This window comes from Tachypleus tridentatus, unplaced genomic scaffold, assembly GCF_004210375.1.
Source record: "Tachypleus tridentatus isolate NWPU-2018 unplaced genomic scaffold, ASM421037v1 Hic_cluster_2, whole genome shotgun sequence".
Classification (NCBI taxonomy): Eukaryota; Metazoa; Arthropoda; class Merostomata; order Xiphosura; family Limulidae; genus Tachypleus; species Tachypleus tridentatus.
Window position 1 is genome coordinate 50,457,479 of NW_027467782.1, and position 16,689 is coordinate 50,474,167.

Below are 16,689 nucleotides of genomic sequence, written 5' to 3' on the forward strand. Positions count from 1 at the left end.
GACGGTATGTCTGCGGACTCACACCGCTAGAAACTGGCTTTCGATATCCGTGGTGGGCATAGTACAGATAGCCCATTGTGTAGCTTTGTGCTTAATACTAAATAAACTTTTCAAGTGCCTTAAGTTTCGGTTTTAATTGATAAATAAAAGTTGCAAAATAAGCTTCATTCTATAATAATTTTTAAAAAATTGATCAAAATTCTTGAAATATGAAAATGCAAAGAACGTGATTAAAACTTATCTATTAGAGAATATTTCAACCATATGCTTGCTGCGGCTAAGTGTTGACAAGTCAAAGGGAGCAGCTGTAGTGACGTTAAAAGACTCCATGAAAAAGATCCCCCATGAAAGAAACAAAGGATAATCTTTTGCCCTTTGCGAAGTTTTCGTTGTGTACACACCAATGTTGTTTATTCTCTGGGGACATCCCGGAGAATTTAACATAAGTTAGATGCTAATGGGTGAAAGACGTTTGAAGAAACCTTTAATATGAAAGCATCATTTGTATGCTTATTTCTGAAACGAACTAACACAAGTAAGTTGTTGTCTTTGTGTTTTCAGAGAATGTGTTTGCTAACGCCTATGGAGCCACATCGTGTAAAGGCCTATAGAGCTTTTCTAACCACTGATGTTTGTGTAGGATAGCTCTTTCCAAGAGGTCTTTCAAGTGTTAATGTAAATCTACAAGTTTCATGAAGATACCAAGTAAAAAGAACGAAATTATATGTTTGTCGCACACACAAGAGATGTTATTCAGATCTTTTTTATTTTTTGAAGGAAAGGGGAAAATGGAAGCTTTATTTTTTTGTGAACATGCACTACGTATATAGTAGTCTTCAAATATTTTTGAAAATGTGATTTGAAACTCTGTTGACAAGCACATAATAGAAAAATAGAGTAGCAAACGATAACCGTTATAGTAATATAGAAGTAGGTCCTGTGGTTTTACATTGTGATAGAATTATTGAATTTAAGGTCGTCTTCGAAGTTATGGTTTCTTCTGAAATCTTCATAATATGCTTGATAAATATAAAATGTCACTGGGAAAGGTGTAGATAATAACAAATGATAGATTTTTAATCAGAAATCACCAAAGTCGCTCCTCAAGATCAATGGTTATAGTCATAAATGAATCAGTTTTGTGAATATAGAGTTATGCCACAGAAGATCACAGTCTGACATGGTTGTTATTTGTCACACATTTTAATATAGCTGTTGATTGTTTGCCATTATGTCGTAATACTATTAAACTGTTTAGCCCATCTGTATTTATGTTTGTTGTTGTATAACACATTTTGTAATTTAAAATGTTTGGTTTCTTTTCCCTACGGGCCCGGCATGGCCAAGCGCGTTAAGGCGTGCGACTCGTAATCTGAGGGTCGCGGGTTCGCATCCCCGTCGCGCCAAACATGCTCGCCCTTTCAGCCGTGGGGGCGTTATAATGTGGCGGTCAATCCCACTATTCGTTGGTAAAAGAGTAGCCCAAGAGTTGGCAGTGGGTGGTGATGACCAGCTGCCTTCCCTCTAGTCTTACACTGCTAAATTAGGGACGGCTAGCACAGATAGCCTTCAGTAGCTTTGTGCGAAATTCAAAACAAACAAACAAACAAACTTTTCCCTATATCTTGAAAATTAATATTTTTGATGCATAGTGTATATTGATCAAACTTTAGAATTATATGGCCTTAAAGCTGAATTTGGATGATTTCATTAGCATTGTCTTAACAACGCGTTTCATAACTAACATTATATTACTTCTAAACTATTTTACTGTGAGAAATTTCTGAGTTATCTTAACTTGTTCGCAAGTTGTTGTACAAGTTTAGCAAACACAGCAATCTCATTCTGAGTTGCGGAAAAATGTTCATAGACAGCAAGATATACGTATTAAGAATTCCTGACCCGAAGTAAAATGAGTAATTTCTTTAGACACTTTAGTCGACAAAGTTTTGAAAAAAAATTCCTTTAGAAGTTTAGTTGCTGAAGAACGAATGGAAACTAATTTTCTCAAAGAGTTTTAATGACCAGAAATTGGACTCTATAGCTAACAAGGCTTTGAAATAAAGGACTTTTCCTCAAGTGGTATAATTGGTGAAAATTAGTAGCAAATGTATTTCTTTAGGAGTTTCAGTCGACGATGGTAATAAATAAGCCATCCGAATAACTAACTAGAACCCATAACAACACCTTTTATTTCTGAAATTGACCATGTGATGTAAAGGCTAAAAACATATGAAAGTACATTTTACTCAGAATGTTATTCAATGATATAGGAACAAGTTATATGAATGAAAGCTAGTAAACGTTACTCTCCGATATAAAAACAGTAGTAATGAAAATGTTAATGCTTGGTAACATGGAAGTAAAAGAGAAAGAACGTTTTCTCTGATATAGAAACAATGCAGATTTGTCTAGTAAGGATTTGTTTGTTTGTTTTTGAATTTCGCACAAAGCTACTCGAGGGCTATCTGTGCTAGCCGTCCCTAATTTAGCAGTGTAAGACTAGAGGGAAGGCAGCTAGTCATCACCACCCACCGCCAACTCTTGAGCTACTCTTTTACCAACGAATAGTGGGATTGACCGTCACCTTATAACGCCCCCACGGCTGAAAGGGCGAGCATGTTTCGCGCGACGGAGATGCGAACCCGCGACCCTCAGATAACGAGTCGCACTCATTTAGTAAGGAAACTGAAGAAATCAACAAATAAGCTAGTAATGTTGTTTAAAGTTAAGGACAAAGCTACACAACGGGCTGTCTGTTGTTTTCTCACAATGGGTATCGAAACCTGGTTTCTAGCGCTGAAACTCCAGAAGCATGTTGCTGTGTCACTGGAACAAACATAAACAAACGCAAAATTAAAGAAGCCTTACTTATACAACAACTCAAGCGCAAATTAAACCAAAACAAAGGAACACCTTTATACCTCTATTAATAAATATAATCCTACATCTGAGCACGCCCTCTACATTCCTACACTCAATTACACAACTGCCTTCAAACATGTGGTTAGGTATCGGTCAGTTAGCTTTCTTTCTTTGTGAACCTGACAATGACTGAAGAAGAAGATCGAAAAGTTGTTCGCTCCTCTACATAGTGCTTTCTCTATCCATACCAGTCGTTTTTACATATATGACAAACCGTAATTTATTTATTAAACCCATACACTTATAAACAGTATGTAGAAGTAATGGTTAGTTACATTCTTACACTTTTACTGTAAATCAAACAACACTTGACTCATCAACCCAGTTTAAGAAATGTACTTATAGTTTAATATTTTAATTTTTATTGCAATGAGTAATTCACTTTTAAGGTTCACTATACTGAATACCTGAATGTTCATCACAAGCAGAATAAAAATTATTAAGTAAATGTTTCGAAAAACAATACATATGTCAAACTGTTCTTTGTTTTTAAATATTATAAAATCATAATTAGTTTTTAAATAATCCATAATAAATTGAACTGAAAATTAAATAGGGAAAATGCTAAGCTGCACTGTGTTTTTTATTGTACCTGTTTTCGAGCTTAGCTGTGTTACTTAGGGTTAAAGGTCCCATGCTTTCTCCATTGTTTACTCATTTCAATTTCCAATGTATCAAGTTTTTAGACTTCATCTCTTGATATACTCTCCTAAAAAACTCCACTGGGAAAGGATACTGTTTTCTCCAACCACGATTAAGCAGACCGCAAGAATGAAAGTTCTTTGTCAGAATTTGACAGTCTTATCATCTAATGGATCTGCTGTTATTCCAGTTGTTGAAACCAAAGTATCGTTGAGAGTTTGTGAACATTGGTGATATAAGCCTTCATAAGTTTTAAATTCCTCTTTCCATTTTTACATCCATACGTGACGGCATTATGTATCCAGTGGTAAATAATGTATAGTTGCTAAACTCGCCTGTACACGTGGCGACTCACCACTCTATGAGAATAAATATTATAAGGTGGGATGAACTTTTGTGATATTTTTCAGCTTAACTCTATTCAATGGATAAGTCCTGTAGACAAACAGTCAAAATAGAGACTTGTAGTTTGAGAAAATAAAGTAGACATTATTCACAACCTGGTTTGTTTATTACGTTTAGTGTCCCCAGTTGTAGGCTGAAAATATAATCTTTTCATTTTGATTCAACTTGCTTCTGTACTTCGATTTGTGTCCCACTTTTGAATTAATAAAGTTCAAATGTCTTGTTTGAATTTGTACAGTTCGACGTTTTTATTTGCTTGTAAGATTTCTACACGTCTTAAACAGAAAAAGATGAGAATCTTTATGACAAAGGGTCGGTGTTGGTGGACACACAAGAAAGAAGATTAGGATTTTCAGGGAACCAGCCGTTTATTTAAACAGCTTACAGAAATTTGATATTTTAAAGATATGAACACACCACTTTAGGCGCTAACAAGATAATTACCTCTTGATTCTCGTGTAATAACAATAAATGAAATATATATTCACAGAAAAATCCTTAAAACGATAGTTTATAATTAGCTAATAAGACGAAAGTAAGAAATGAAAAGTTACTGAAAATTAATTTGAACCAAAACTTCGAAGTGAAGAAAAGAGAAGATATAAAATGTTAAATTTCTGGTTCGTCCACTGCCTCAGCTAAAAAGTAAGGAGGCCAGAATAAATCTGCTCGTTTTCCGAACCGCAGTCGAAGAGATGGTGATCGACCACCTTTGCGCTCCATCTGGTGGGTAAATTGTGCAACTGGTGGTAAGGCCTCATTTCTTAATAGCAGCTCATATAGATCTCGCATATCTGAAAGATATACAAGTGATAAGTTTTTAAAAATGACAGTTGCATGTCAATCAAACTGTTTTGTCGCCGTATAAGACAATATTACATTGCGTTTAAATGTTTAGGCAAAGATAAAATTATATTAAAAATGAACACAGAATTTAATTATCAATACGTGAAATTATTATTTGTTATAGTACAAAACAGCATGATGACATTTCTGCGTCACTTCCTAGGATCCTAAATCCGTTACCTTATCACTGACTCAACAGAGAACACTTTTATTTACACATGTTTACTATTATAGAACTACTGATTCCGAATCAATTTAAGAGGCAGCTTTAATCACAGAGTAACTTATATCAGAGTCTGCAGCTTTGAATTAGATAACCATACAAAAGTGTATACTGGGTTTTAATTGTAGAACAGTCACTGTCACAGTCTAAAACATGGTGTTAAACTGAAATTTTATTCCAGAATATTCGATTATACAGTTTATGACATGTTGTTTAAAGTTTGTTTGTTTTCGAATTTCGCGCAGAGCTACTCGAGGGCTATCTGAAGATAGCGTTAATACAATCTTGCACTAACAGGTAAAACTGAAGGGAGAATATTCAAGACACACAGTAATGTGTCATGCGGCCAAACCGACCTTTAGAATACATTATGGGAAGATAGGGTAAATACAATCTTGCACTAACAGGTAAAACTGAAGGGAGAATATTCAAGACACACAGTAATGTGTCATGCGGCCAAACCGACCTTTAGAATACATTATGGGAAGATAGGGTAAATACAATCTTGCACTAACAGGTAAAACTGAAGAGAGAATATTCAAGACACAGTAATGTGTCATGCGGCCAAACCGACCTTTAGGAAACACATTGTTTTACACATTTCTACTTTCTGTAGTTCAGACTGCGTTAATCTTAATGTGTTTTACACTTTCTGTAGCTCAGACTGTGTTAATCTTAATGTGTTTTACACTTTCTGTAGCTCAGACTGTGTTAATCTTAATGTGTTTTACACTTTCTGTAGCTCAGACTGTGTTAATCTTAATGTGTTTTACACTTTCTGTAGCTCAGACTGTGTTAATCTTAATGTGTTTTACACTTTCTGTAGCTCAGATTGCGTTAATCTTAATTCTTACCAAATTTCGAGGTAATTTTTAAAAAAATACACGAGATATAAAATCTCCATTTTAAATTCAATTTCTTCCTTTTTTTGTTCCCACAGAAAGTATGGACACATTATGTAATATAAAAACATACTTGACTTTCAAACTTTTTACACTAATAATTCTTTACAACCTACAAAAAGGTTTCAAATTTGGTTTAAGTATTAGTCACATGTGCAAAAGTATTCAACAAAAACCGTTCAACTTTGAACAAACATTTTACCCACGCCTACGCAAAAGGTCACGTGTGGTATCGGTCTGAAATATTTACTACGATTTCGTGTAAGAGGAAAGGTAGGAAGTTTTTAGTTTTTGTCATTCAGATTAAAGACAGTTGATAAAGAACACGGAAAGCAAACCTATAGGATGTAAGCACGTCTGGATACAACATCAATAGCATTAGTTAGGCTAGCAAAATATATTAACACTTTCTAGCTCAAGTTTTTAAAAGAATTGTATTGGCGTACGGTTATTATTCATTATCCATTTGCTAAAGTCTGTGAAATTCTTCTAATTAAACATCGTTTAGCGTCACTCCAAACATGCTCATTCTTTCAGCCGTGGTAGCGTTATAATGTACGATCAATCCCACTCACTATTTGTTGGCATAGAATAGCTAAAGAGTTTGTGGTGGGTTGTGATGACTAGCTGTCTTCACTATAGTCTTACACGGCTAAATTAGGGAGGGCTAACGCAGATAGCTCTCGTGTAGCTTTGCGCCAAATTAAATGTAGACTATCTGCTCTTCCCTAATCTATCACTTTAAAATCAGAACAGTGTTGGTACACATACCTGTTGTTTATCTTTGACCGGAATTTAACAAAGATACCAAAGCATTTTACGTTGGTTATCTTTCTCAGTAAAACAACTAAAACGGAAATATTAAGGTTATCGTGAATAATTGAAGTTTTCTTCTTTTTTTTAGTGATTGCGTATTTGATAAACAATAAAGGAAATGAGGCCATTTTGTTTGTTGTTACACTCATTGAACAATAGTAAATATTGTGTGGTTAAAGTGAGGCTGCCAGTTTGTTTGTTGTTACACTCATTGAACAATAGTAAATATTGTGTGGTTAAAGTGAGGCTGCCAGTTTGTTTGTTGTTACACTCATTGAACAATAGTAAATATTGTGTGGTTAAAGTGAGGCTGCCAGTTTGTTTGTTGTTACACTCATTGAACAATAGTAAATATTGTGTGGTTAAAGTGAGGCTGCCAGTTTGTTTGTTGTTACACTCATTGAACAATAGTAAATATTGTGTGGTTAAAGTGAGGCTGCAGATTTGTTTGTTGTTACACTCATTGAACAATAGTAAATATTGTGAGGTTAAAGTGAGGCTGCCAGTTTGTTTGTTGTTACACTCATTGAACAATAGTAAATATTGTGTGGTTGAAGTGAGGCTACCAGTTTGTTTGTTGTTACACTCATTGAACAATAGTAAATATTGTGTGGTTAAAGTGAGGCTGCCAGTTTGTTTGTTGTTACACTCATTGAACAATAGTAAATATTGTGTGGTTAAAGTGAGGCTGCCAGTTTGTTTGTTGTTACACTCATTGAACAATAGTAAATATTGTGTGGTTAAAGTGAGGCTGCCAGTTTGTTTGTTGTTACACTCATTGAACAATAGTAAATATTGTGTGGTTAAAGTGAGGCTGCCAGTTTGTTTGTTGTTACACTCATTGAACAATAGTAAATATTGTGTGGTTAAAGTGAGGCTGCCAGTTTGTTTGTTGTTACACTCATTGAACAATAGTAAATATTGTGTGGTTAAAGTGAGGCTGCAGGTTTGTTTGTTGTTACACTCATTGAACAATAGTAAATATTGTGAGGTTAAAGTGAGGCTGCCAGTTTGTTTGTTGTTACACTCATTGAACAATAGTAAATATTGTGTGGTTGAAGTGAGGCTACCAGTTTGTTGTTATACTCATTGAACAATAGTAAATATTGTGTGGTTAAAGTGAGGCTGCCAGTTTGTTTGTTGTTACACTCATTGAACAATAGTAAATATTGTGTGGTTAAAGTGAGGCAGCCAGTTTGTTTGTTGTTACACTCATTGAACAATAGTAAATATTGTGAGGTTAAAGTGAGGCTGCCAATTTGTTTGTTGCAGTAAACTGTTAAGATCATGTTACACTCATTGAACAATAGTAAATATTGTGTGGTTAAAGTGAGGCTACCAGTTTGTTTGTTGCAGTAAACTGTTAAGATCATGTTACACTCATTGAACAATAGTAAATATTGTGTGGTTAAAGTGAGGCTACTAGTTTGTTTGTTGCAGTAAACTGTCAAGATCATGTTACACTTATTGAACAATAGTAAATATTGTGAGGTTAAAGTGAGGCTGCCAGTTTGTTTGTTGCAGTAAATGGTTAAGATCATGTTACACTCATTGAACAATAGTAAATATTGTGAGGTTAAAGTGAGGCTACCAGTTTGTTTGTTGCAGTAAACGGTTAAGATCATGTAGTAAATATTGTGAGGTTAAAGTGAGGCTGACAGTTTGTTTGTTGCAGTAAACTGTTAAGATCTGTTTTCATCACTTCATCTACGTAAGACTAGAATAATATTTAGTATTTGCATTTCAAATTGCTTAATATTATGTCAAAGGATTTACACAGATGCGCTAGAACACAGCGCATGTTATGTGATATAAAGCACGTCAGAACTATGGAACCTGTTACTGTTTATAGTGCATGCCACACGATGTAGAGCATGTCATAGGGTATACTGCATAAGACATAGAACATGTCATAGGATGTAGAGCATGTCATAGGGTATACTGCATAAGATATAGAACATGTCAGAGGATGTAGAGCATGTTATAGGGTATACTGCATAAGATATAGAACATGCCACACGATGTAGAGCATGCCATAGGGTATACTGCATAAGATATAGAACATGTCAGAGGATGTAGAGCATGTCATAGGGTATACTCCATAAGATATAAAACATGTCAGAGGATGTAGAGCATGTCATAGGATATAAAGTGTCATTTGGTATAGAGTATGTCATTGAATATGATATACGTTATAGGGTATAAAGTGTGTTATTGGGTATGGGGCGTATAACTGGGTATAGTGTACGTCATAGAGTATGAAGTTTCATTTAGCATGTAGTATGTCATTGAGTATAGTGTAAGTTATAGGGTGTAAAGTGTGTTATTTAGCATGGAGTATGTCATTGAATATGATGTACGTTATAGGGTATAAGGTGTGTTATTGGGCATGGGGCGTATAACTGGGTATTGTGTACGTCATAGTATAAAGTGTCATTTAGCATGTAGTATGTTATTGAGTATAGTGTATGTTATGGGGTGTAAAGTGTGTTATTAGCTATAGAGTACACTATTAAGTATAAAATACAGAGCACGTAATAAGGTATAGAACATGTCATTGAGTATACAATATGTCATTGGGTATAAAACACATCGCTGGATATAAGATATGTCACTGAGCATGTCCTATGGTAAGGTGCACATTATGGTAAACATCTTAAACATGTGCCCTAAAGTCGTTTTAAAACCAATCAATATAAAGTATAAACAACTTACTTTCGTAATTAGTATAGAAACTTGGCTTGGCATTCACCAGTTCATCAACTGCTACCATGATACAGTAGAACAGTAAACATAATGCCACAAGCTTGGTTGTCAACATTTTTATAAATGGAATCCTAGAAAAACACAGAGTTTTAACGGTTATATTAAAATATTTTAAATGTAAAAATTGGAAAGTTACATGACAACCACGACCGATTTAAATCGCGTTGTAACGCGATGTGTTAGAAATGCATTTGACATTATTTGGTGCTATTTAGGTTACGCGACACAATCGAAAGTTGATCAGTGTCGTTAGAGGCATGTAAAAGCTCATTTCGACGCAAAATATTCTTACACTTAGATCATCAAGATGTATTTAGATCGGAATTTAGAATTTCTAAGAGGGGATAACTGTTGTACTAGGTGGCATTAGAGATACTGACTAATTTGTGAACCCAGGACAATTCAGAAAGAGACCTATCTGCAGCAAGTCATACTCCAACTGTGTTAAGTAAGAGATCAATGACAGAAGATGTACACGCAACACAACCAAGACTATTCTCTAACTGAAAATAAGGCCAACAAGAAATGGGCTCAGAAAAATAAGGCTTCCGATTATACTTCCCACTCAATCCATCGTATACCTAGAGCGTCTGTGTAACTAAACCATTATTCAGTTTGTTCCACAGAAGGATATATAGGTTAAATTACTCAATGCGACTAATCTATACGATTAGTCTGTTGACAATGGTGCTAGGAAACCGTTGTTCTCTTCCACTGGATGGATTATGGAAAGTATCAGTGAAGAGTTGTGTGGTTTGGACAATATAAGCTTCCGACGAAGCCTTTTTAATGGCTACGTAACATGATTATTGTCAAGGTGCATGATCTTTACGTACAACATAACTAGACGTGGCGACATTAACTGTAATGGCATGCTCAGAATTAAAAATTGTTTTCCTATAAGTTATTGTTCTTGTAAGTGTGGCACTCGGTGATGATTTGAACATTGGCTTAGAGAGAATAATAATAAAAAACAAGTAGATGTACCTTCATATCTCCCTTTCTCAATGCTTGATACTAAATAGGTTCAGAGGACAGTATTTTTACTACAATATTAACAAATGATGCAATTCTAATTAGCAATAATATTTTACTCACAGTTTGCTACTGCAGATACAATCTACTTTTGATATAAGGCTTGGACAAACACATTAATGAAACGAAACTTGAATGAAGTGAAACCTGCAAACAAAGAACATTTTTCTGCAGAGTTGTGGTCAAACTAAGACCCGCAAACAAGAAATAAAAATATTAAAGAACATGTAGAAACAAAGCAGTTTTTTATAGCGAATGTATAAAAACTGAGAAACTGGGGAAAAATAGTATTAAGTAATATCAAATAAAATTAGCTTAATAATAATAAAAAATATGAACTTTATGAATAAAGAACATTAGCATAAATACATAGGTAAACCTTTATGTATACGTTTTACAAAATTTTGGCTTTGTGTTTCAACTAGAATCTTCATAAATGTGATGGAAGTTATAACCATACGGCTAAACCTAAATAAAATACTATTTAAGTAATATTGTTAATAAGTAATATTTTTACTTCAGTAAAACGTAGAATATGTAAAGAAATAAACGGAATGTAAGTAATATTGTTAAAAAGTAATATTTTTACTTCAGTAAAACGTAGAATATGTAAAGAAATAAACGGAATTTAAGTAATATTGTTAAAAAGTAATATTTTTACTTCAGTAAAATGTAGAATATGTCTTAAAGAAATAAACGGAATTATTCCGAAATTTTATGGTTGGTTATGTACGATTTAAGTATGAAGAAAGTTAAGCAATTTCAGTTAACTTTAAATATTCATTAATCAAAATATGAAATAGGTAAACAAAAGTAGATTACATATTTAGAAGTGAAATAAAATATTTTATTTCTGTAGAAAGTTCAAGACAAATTTATATTAAAATAAAATCATAAACAATTATGATAATAATATATGAACATAATAAGTTCATTGGATTATATTCTAAATATAATTATTTAGAATTTAGAATTAGAAAACAATTTTTTTTATGTTGCACTAGTTCCGAAAGGCACGAAGGCTTAGAGATGCGTTATAAAACAGCTGCAAAACCATATTTAAAGTTATAAACATAAAATAAAAATTGTGTAACTTAACAAAATGCGCAGAGGATTTAATCTATAAAAACAAGGACATTTACGGACATTATTAAGTTCTGAAAGGAAAATTATGCCATACAAATGTTTTACTTTTGAGTAATTTAGGATAATGAACATTATAATTTTCCCTAACTGTATGTCATTACAGTCAGAAAGTGGGGTAAATATATTGTGTTTTCCAAAGTCAAAACCTCCAATTTATAGATGCTATACGTCTAGGTAATGGTACCACACGTTGCAACCATCTGTCGTAAATGTTTGTGTAGCTTCGAACTTTCTTTAACTGCAGACATACATTTTTGGATGGCCAATTTATAATATATAAATATTATAGGAAAGTTTAATAATAGTAGTTGTTTTATGGAGCAAAGATTATGTTTTATCCTATAAGTAAACTAATAAAATACGTTCCATATTTAAAAAAAAAAATCATAGTAACACAGGCGATATTGTTAACTATCACTCTTCTATCTGGACCAGTACTACCATCACATGGTTTCAAGCTATCACTGTTCTACCAGGAACAGTATTGCCATCAGATGGTTTCAAGCTATCACTGTTCTATCTGGACCAGAATTTCCATCAGATGGTTTCAAGCTATCACTGTTCTACCTGGACCAGTATTTCCATCAGATGGTTTCCAGCTATCACTGTTCTATCTGTACCAATACTGCCATCAGATGGTTTCAAGCTATCACTGTTCTATCTGGACCAGTATTGCCATCAGATGGTTTCAAGCTATCACTGTTCTACCTGGACCAGTATTGCCATCAGATGGTTTCAAACTATCACTGTTCTACCTGGACCAGTATTGCCATCAGATGGTTTCAAGCTATCACTGTTCTATCCAGACCAGTATTGCCATCAGATGGTTTCAAGCTATCACTGTTCAATCTGTACTAATACTGCCATCAGATGGTTTCAAGCTATCACTGTTCAATCTGTACTAATACTGCCATCAGATGGTTTCAAGCTATCACTCTTCTACCTGAACCAGTATTGCCATCAGATGGTTTCAAGTTATCACTGTTCTATCTGGACCAGTATTGCCATCAGATGGTTTCAAGCTATCACTGTTCTATCTGTACTAATACTGCCATCAGATGGTTTCAAGCTATCACTCTTCTATCTGTACTAGAACTGTTATCAGATCGTTTTAAACTACCACTGTTCTACCTGGATTGGTACTGCTATCCGATTGTTTTAAACTGAGTTTTGTATCTGGACTAATACCTCCATCCGATTGTTTAAAGCTATCACTTTTCTATCTTTACTAATACTGCCATCCGATTGTTTTAAACTATCACTGTTCTATCTTTACCAGTACTGTCATGCGATTGTTTTAAACTATGACACTTCTATAGGGACTAATACTGCTATTCAGTTATGTTAATTTATGAATCTTCTATCTGTACTGGAAGTGCACTCCGAATGTTTTAAACTATCACACTTTTATCTGGACTAATACTGCTATCGAATTGTTTTAAGTTATAACTCCTCTATCTGGATTAATACTGAAACCCGATTGTTTAAACTACTGTGATCCAATTGTTTTAAACTATCACTGCTCTATCTGGACCAGTACTGTGATCCGATTGTTTTAAACTATCACTGTTCTATCTGGCCTAGTATTGCCATCTGATTGTTTTAAACTATGACTATTCTATTATGACTAATACCGCCATCTGATTGTCTTAAACAATGACTGTTCTATTATGACTAATACTGCCATCTGATTGTCTTAAACAATGACTGTTCTATTATGACTAATACTGCCATCTGATTGTCTTAAACAATGACTGTTCTATCTGGACTGATACTGCCATCTGATTGTTTTAAACTATGACTGTTCTATCTGTACTAATACTGCCAACGAATTGTTTTAAACTATGACTGTTCTATCTGGACTAATACTGCCATCGGATTGTTTAAAGATATCACTCTTCTAATTGGAACAATATTGCCATCTGGACTTTAAACTATCACTCTTCTATCTGGACTATTACCGCAAACAGATTGTTTTAAGCTATCGCTCTTTTATCTGGACTAATACTGCAAACCAATTGTTTTAACCTGCCAATATTCTATCTGGACTAATTCTGCATTCCTATTGTTTTAAACTATTACTGTTCTATTTGGACTAGTGTTACCACCCGATTGTTTTAGCTATCTTTCTTTATTTTGGACTAATACTGACATTCGTTTGGACGTGCAGAGTACTGATTACAGTTCGATGAAAGTACATTACATCTTGTGACGAATTCGGTTATTTTACCTGGTGTAAAGTAGGGTTTTACAAAAGGTCAATACACTAAATGTAACGCCGAACTCTTCCTGATATTAAAGCTTTGGATCACAACAAACAGAAGGTATCTAGAAATCGTCGAAAGAGTATGTTAAAAAATAAATTTATCTTTTTACTATGAAGTCAGTAAGTTCAAAGAAACCAAATGGAACTTTAACGTTTTTTAAAAAAGGACCTGTTTTCCTCAAGGTTAGAGGGCATCTTTGTACTACTGTGTCCTGAATATTCTGGGATTAGACACAGTTTATTGGACGATTGAGCTTAGAAGGAAAGAAAAAAACACTCAGCAAATTTCAATTAAACAACACACCAGATGGAAAGTCAGATTGTTTGAAATGGTAAAAATATTTCTCATTATCGAGTTTCATAATGTTTGTCAGACAGTTACGTTTCTTTTTCGTCTTACCTATAAAGTGCAGGTGGATTAAAGTACTCATGTTGACACAATTAACAAAGGATAAAATAATTGAGATACTAAAAGAAATACAAATACTTATGCAGCTGTAAATACCTAAATATATATTTAAGGAATTTTTTGAGCTACACATTAAGTACGTTGAAATACAAACAAGAATTACTCACCAAGAGCAATGACAGATTATGTTCTTGGAGAAACTGACTTTCTTCACACTCAAGAGCTTTCGATCCTATTGGCTGTCAGAGAAATGTTTTATAGCTACAGCACACTGCTGCCACCGTCTAATTCTGACGTCATTGCCCAAAATGTAAGTACATAGAAGCGTAGCTCCGCCCCAGGAAGAATTCACCCTCGACTTTAGAAAATGTGAGCTACATGCGTTAGGAACTATTGAGGATATCTATCTTGTGTTCCAACCAAGCGCAATAAACTTTTTACCGTTAGGTATTTTAATAAATAAAGAGACGGAAATGAAATGACAAAATACAGCTTCAAATTAAGACAGAGTTAAGTATTCTTGTCTGTTTAACAGTACACAACAAGGAAACTTAGGTATTGAATATCCTTCAACCATGTAAACAACAAGGCTGAAGTTATATTATACTTTATAAGCACCAAATATTGACCGAAACAAGTTAATTTCACTCACAATAAGTGTTATGGAAGTTACTCTTTCAAGTGGATAGATCTAAAGGATTGAACACCCACACTAGATAAAAGAACAAAACAAAAACAAACTCATTAACAGGGTACTAATTCCTGTGACGTCGATAAAATCTTTTAATATGAGGATATACTTCTGATCAGCTGATTAATGACAGTGTAAGGATGCTGCTTCGATCCTCAGCAAGTGTTGGTAAACTGGTGAACAAGTATGAATATCTATCATACAGATACAATCTTTTTATATGTGGGACACAATTCTTATCACTTCATGATAATGGTAGTATCTCATTCCTCGGTGGTTCTAGTATTATTCTATGTGGTTTAGAACAATGATGATGTCTCATTCCTCGGTGGTTCTAGTATTATTCTATGTGGTTTAGAACAATGATGATGTCTCATTCCTCGGTGGTTCTAGTATTATTCTATGTGGTTTAGAACAATGATGATGTCTCATTCCTCGGTGGTTCTAGTATTAGTCTATGTGGTTTAAAACAATGATGATGTCTCATTCCTCGGTGGTTCTAGTATTATTCTATGTGGTTTAGAACAATGATGATGTCTCATTCCTCGGTGGTTCTAGTATTAGTCTATGTGGTTTAAAACAATGATGATGTCTCATTCCTCGGTGGTTCTAGTATTATTCTATGTGGTTTAGAACAATGATGATGTCTCATTCCTTGGTGGTTCTAGTATTAGTCTATGTGGTTTAAAACAATGATGATGTCTCATTCCTCGGTGGTTCTAGTATTATTCTATGTGGTTTAGAACAATGATGATGTCTCATTCCTCGGTGATTCTAGTATTATTCTATGTGGTTTAGAACAATGATGATGTCTCATTCCTCGGTGGTTCAAGTATTATTCTATGTGGTTTAGAACAATGATGATGTCTCATTCCTCGGTGGTTCTAGTATTATTCTATGTGGTTTAGAACAATGATGATGTACCATTCCTCGGTGGTTCTAGTATTATTCTATATGGTTTAGAACAATGATAATGTCTCATTCGTCAGTGGTTCTAGTATTATTCTATGTGGTTTAGAACAATGATAATGTCTCATTCCTCGGTGGTTCTATGTGGTTTAGAACAATGATGATGTCTCATACCTCGGTGGTTCTAGTATTATTCTATGTGGTTTAGAACAATGATGATGTCTCATTCCTCGGTGGTTCTAGTATTAGTCTATGTGGTTTAGAACAATGATGATGTCTCATTCCTCGGTGGTTCAAGTATTATTCTATGTGGTTTAGAACAATGATGATGTCTCATTCCTCGGTGGTTCTAGTATTATTCTATGTGGTTTAGAACAATGATGATGTCTAATTCCTCGGTGGTTCTAGTATTATTCTATGTGGTTTAGGACAAGTCATCATAATGTTGGTCCATTCATGATATATAAAACCACCTTTTGGATCAGTTTATGTTAAAGTTTGTTTTTTAAATTCCTCCTTGACCATATCAATCATGATATTGACGATTATCCTTAACCAGAAATGACCTTAGTCAGGTTAAACTTTTGAAGGGTTGTGCAACTAGGTACGACATGACTATATCGTTAAAAGTAAATCAATTTATTAGAAACACAATACGCCCGTTCATGATAATGTCTCCTTGCACCATAACCTCACTGTAAAAATCAT

At 34.1% G+C, this 16,689-nt stretch overlaps 1 protein-coding gene across 2 annotated transcripts; it reads right to left on the bottom strand.

Annotated features, from left to right (window-relative positions):
- Positions 1-4,201: 4,201 nt before the first annotated feature.
- Positions 4,202-14,692, bottom strand: LOC143242522 (short neuropeptide F-like). 2 transcript variants are annotated; one of them, XM_076485951.1, is made up of 4 exons: positions 14,549-14,601; positions 10,624-10,707; positions 9,475-9,596; positions 4,202-4,766 (listed from the first exon to the last, which is right to left on the bottom strand). In XM_076485951.1, exons 3-4 carry the CDS (start codon positions 9,578-9,580, stop codon positions 4,582-4,584), a joined length of 291 nt encoding a protein of 96 aa, XP_076342066.1. In that variant the 5' UTR covers positions 9,581-9,596; positions 10,624-10,707; positions 14,549-14,601; the 3' UTR covers positions 4,202-4,581. The 2 variants fall into 2 exon arrangements, with proteins under 2 accessions (XP_076342066.1, XP_076342065.1); XM_076485950.1 differs by lacking the exon at positions 10,624-10,707 and having other exon boundaries at positions 4,207-4,766; positions 14,549-14,692.
- Between the last annotated feature and the right edge of the window lie 1,997 nt (positions 14,693-16,689).

What these genes read in the sequence shown, in the direction of transcription:
- LOC143242522 (XM_076485951.1), bottom strand. Translation starts at nt 9,580, where the DNA reads ATGTTGACAACCAAGCTTGTGGCATTATGTTTACTGTTCTACTGTATC. An exon ending in TTTCTATACTAATTACGAAA is followed by an intron (nt 4,767 to 9,474) that starts GTAAGTTGTTTA and finishes TATATCTTTCAG; the next exon opens with ATATGCGAGATCTATATGAG.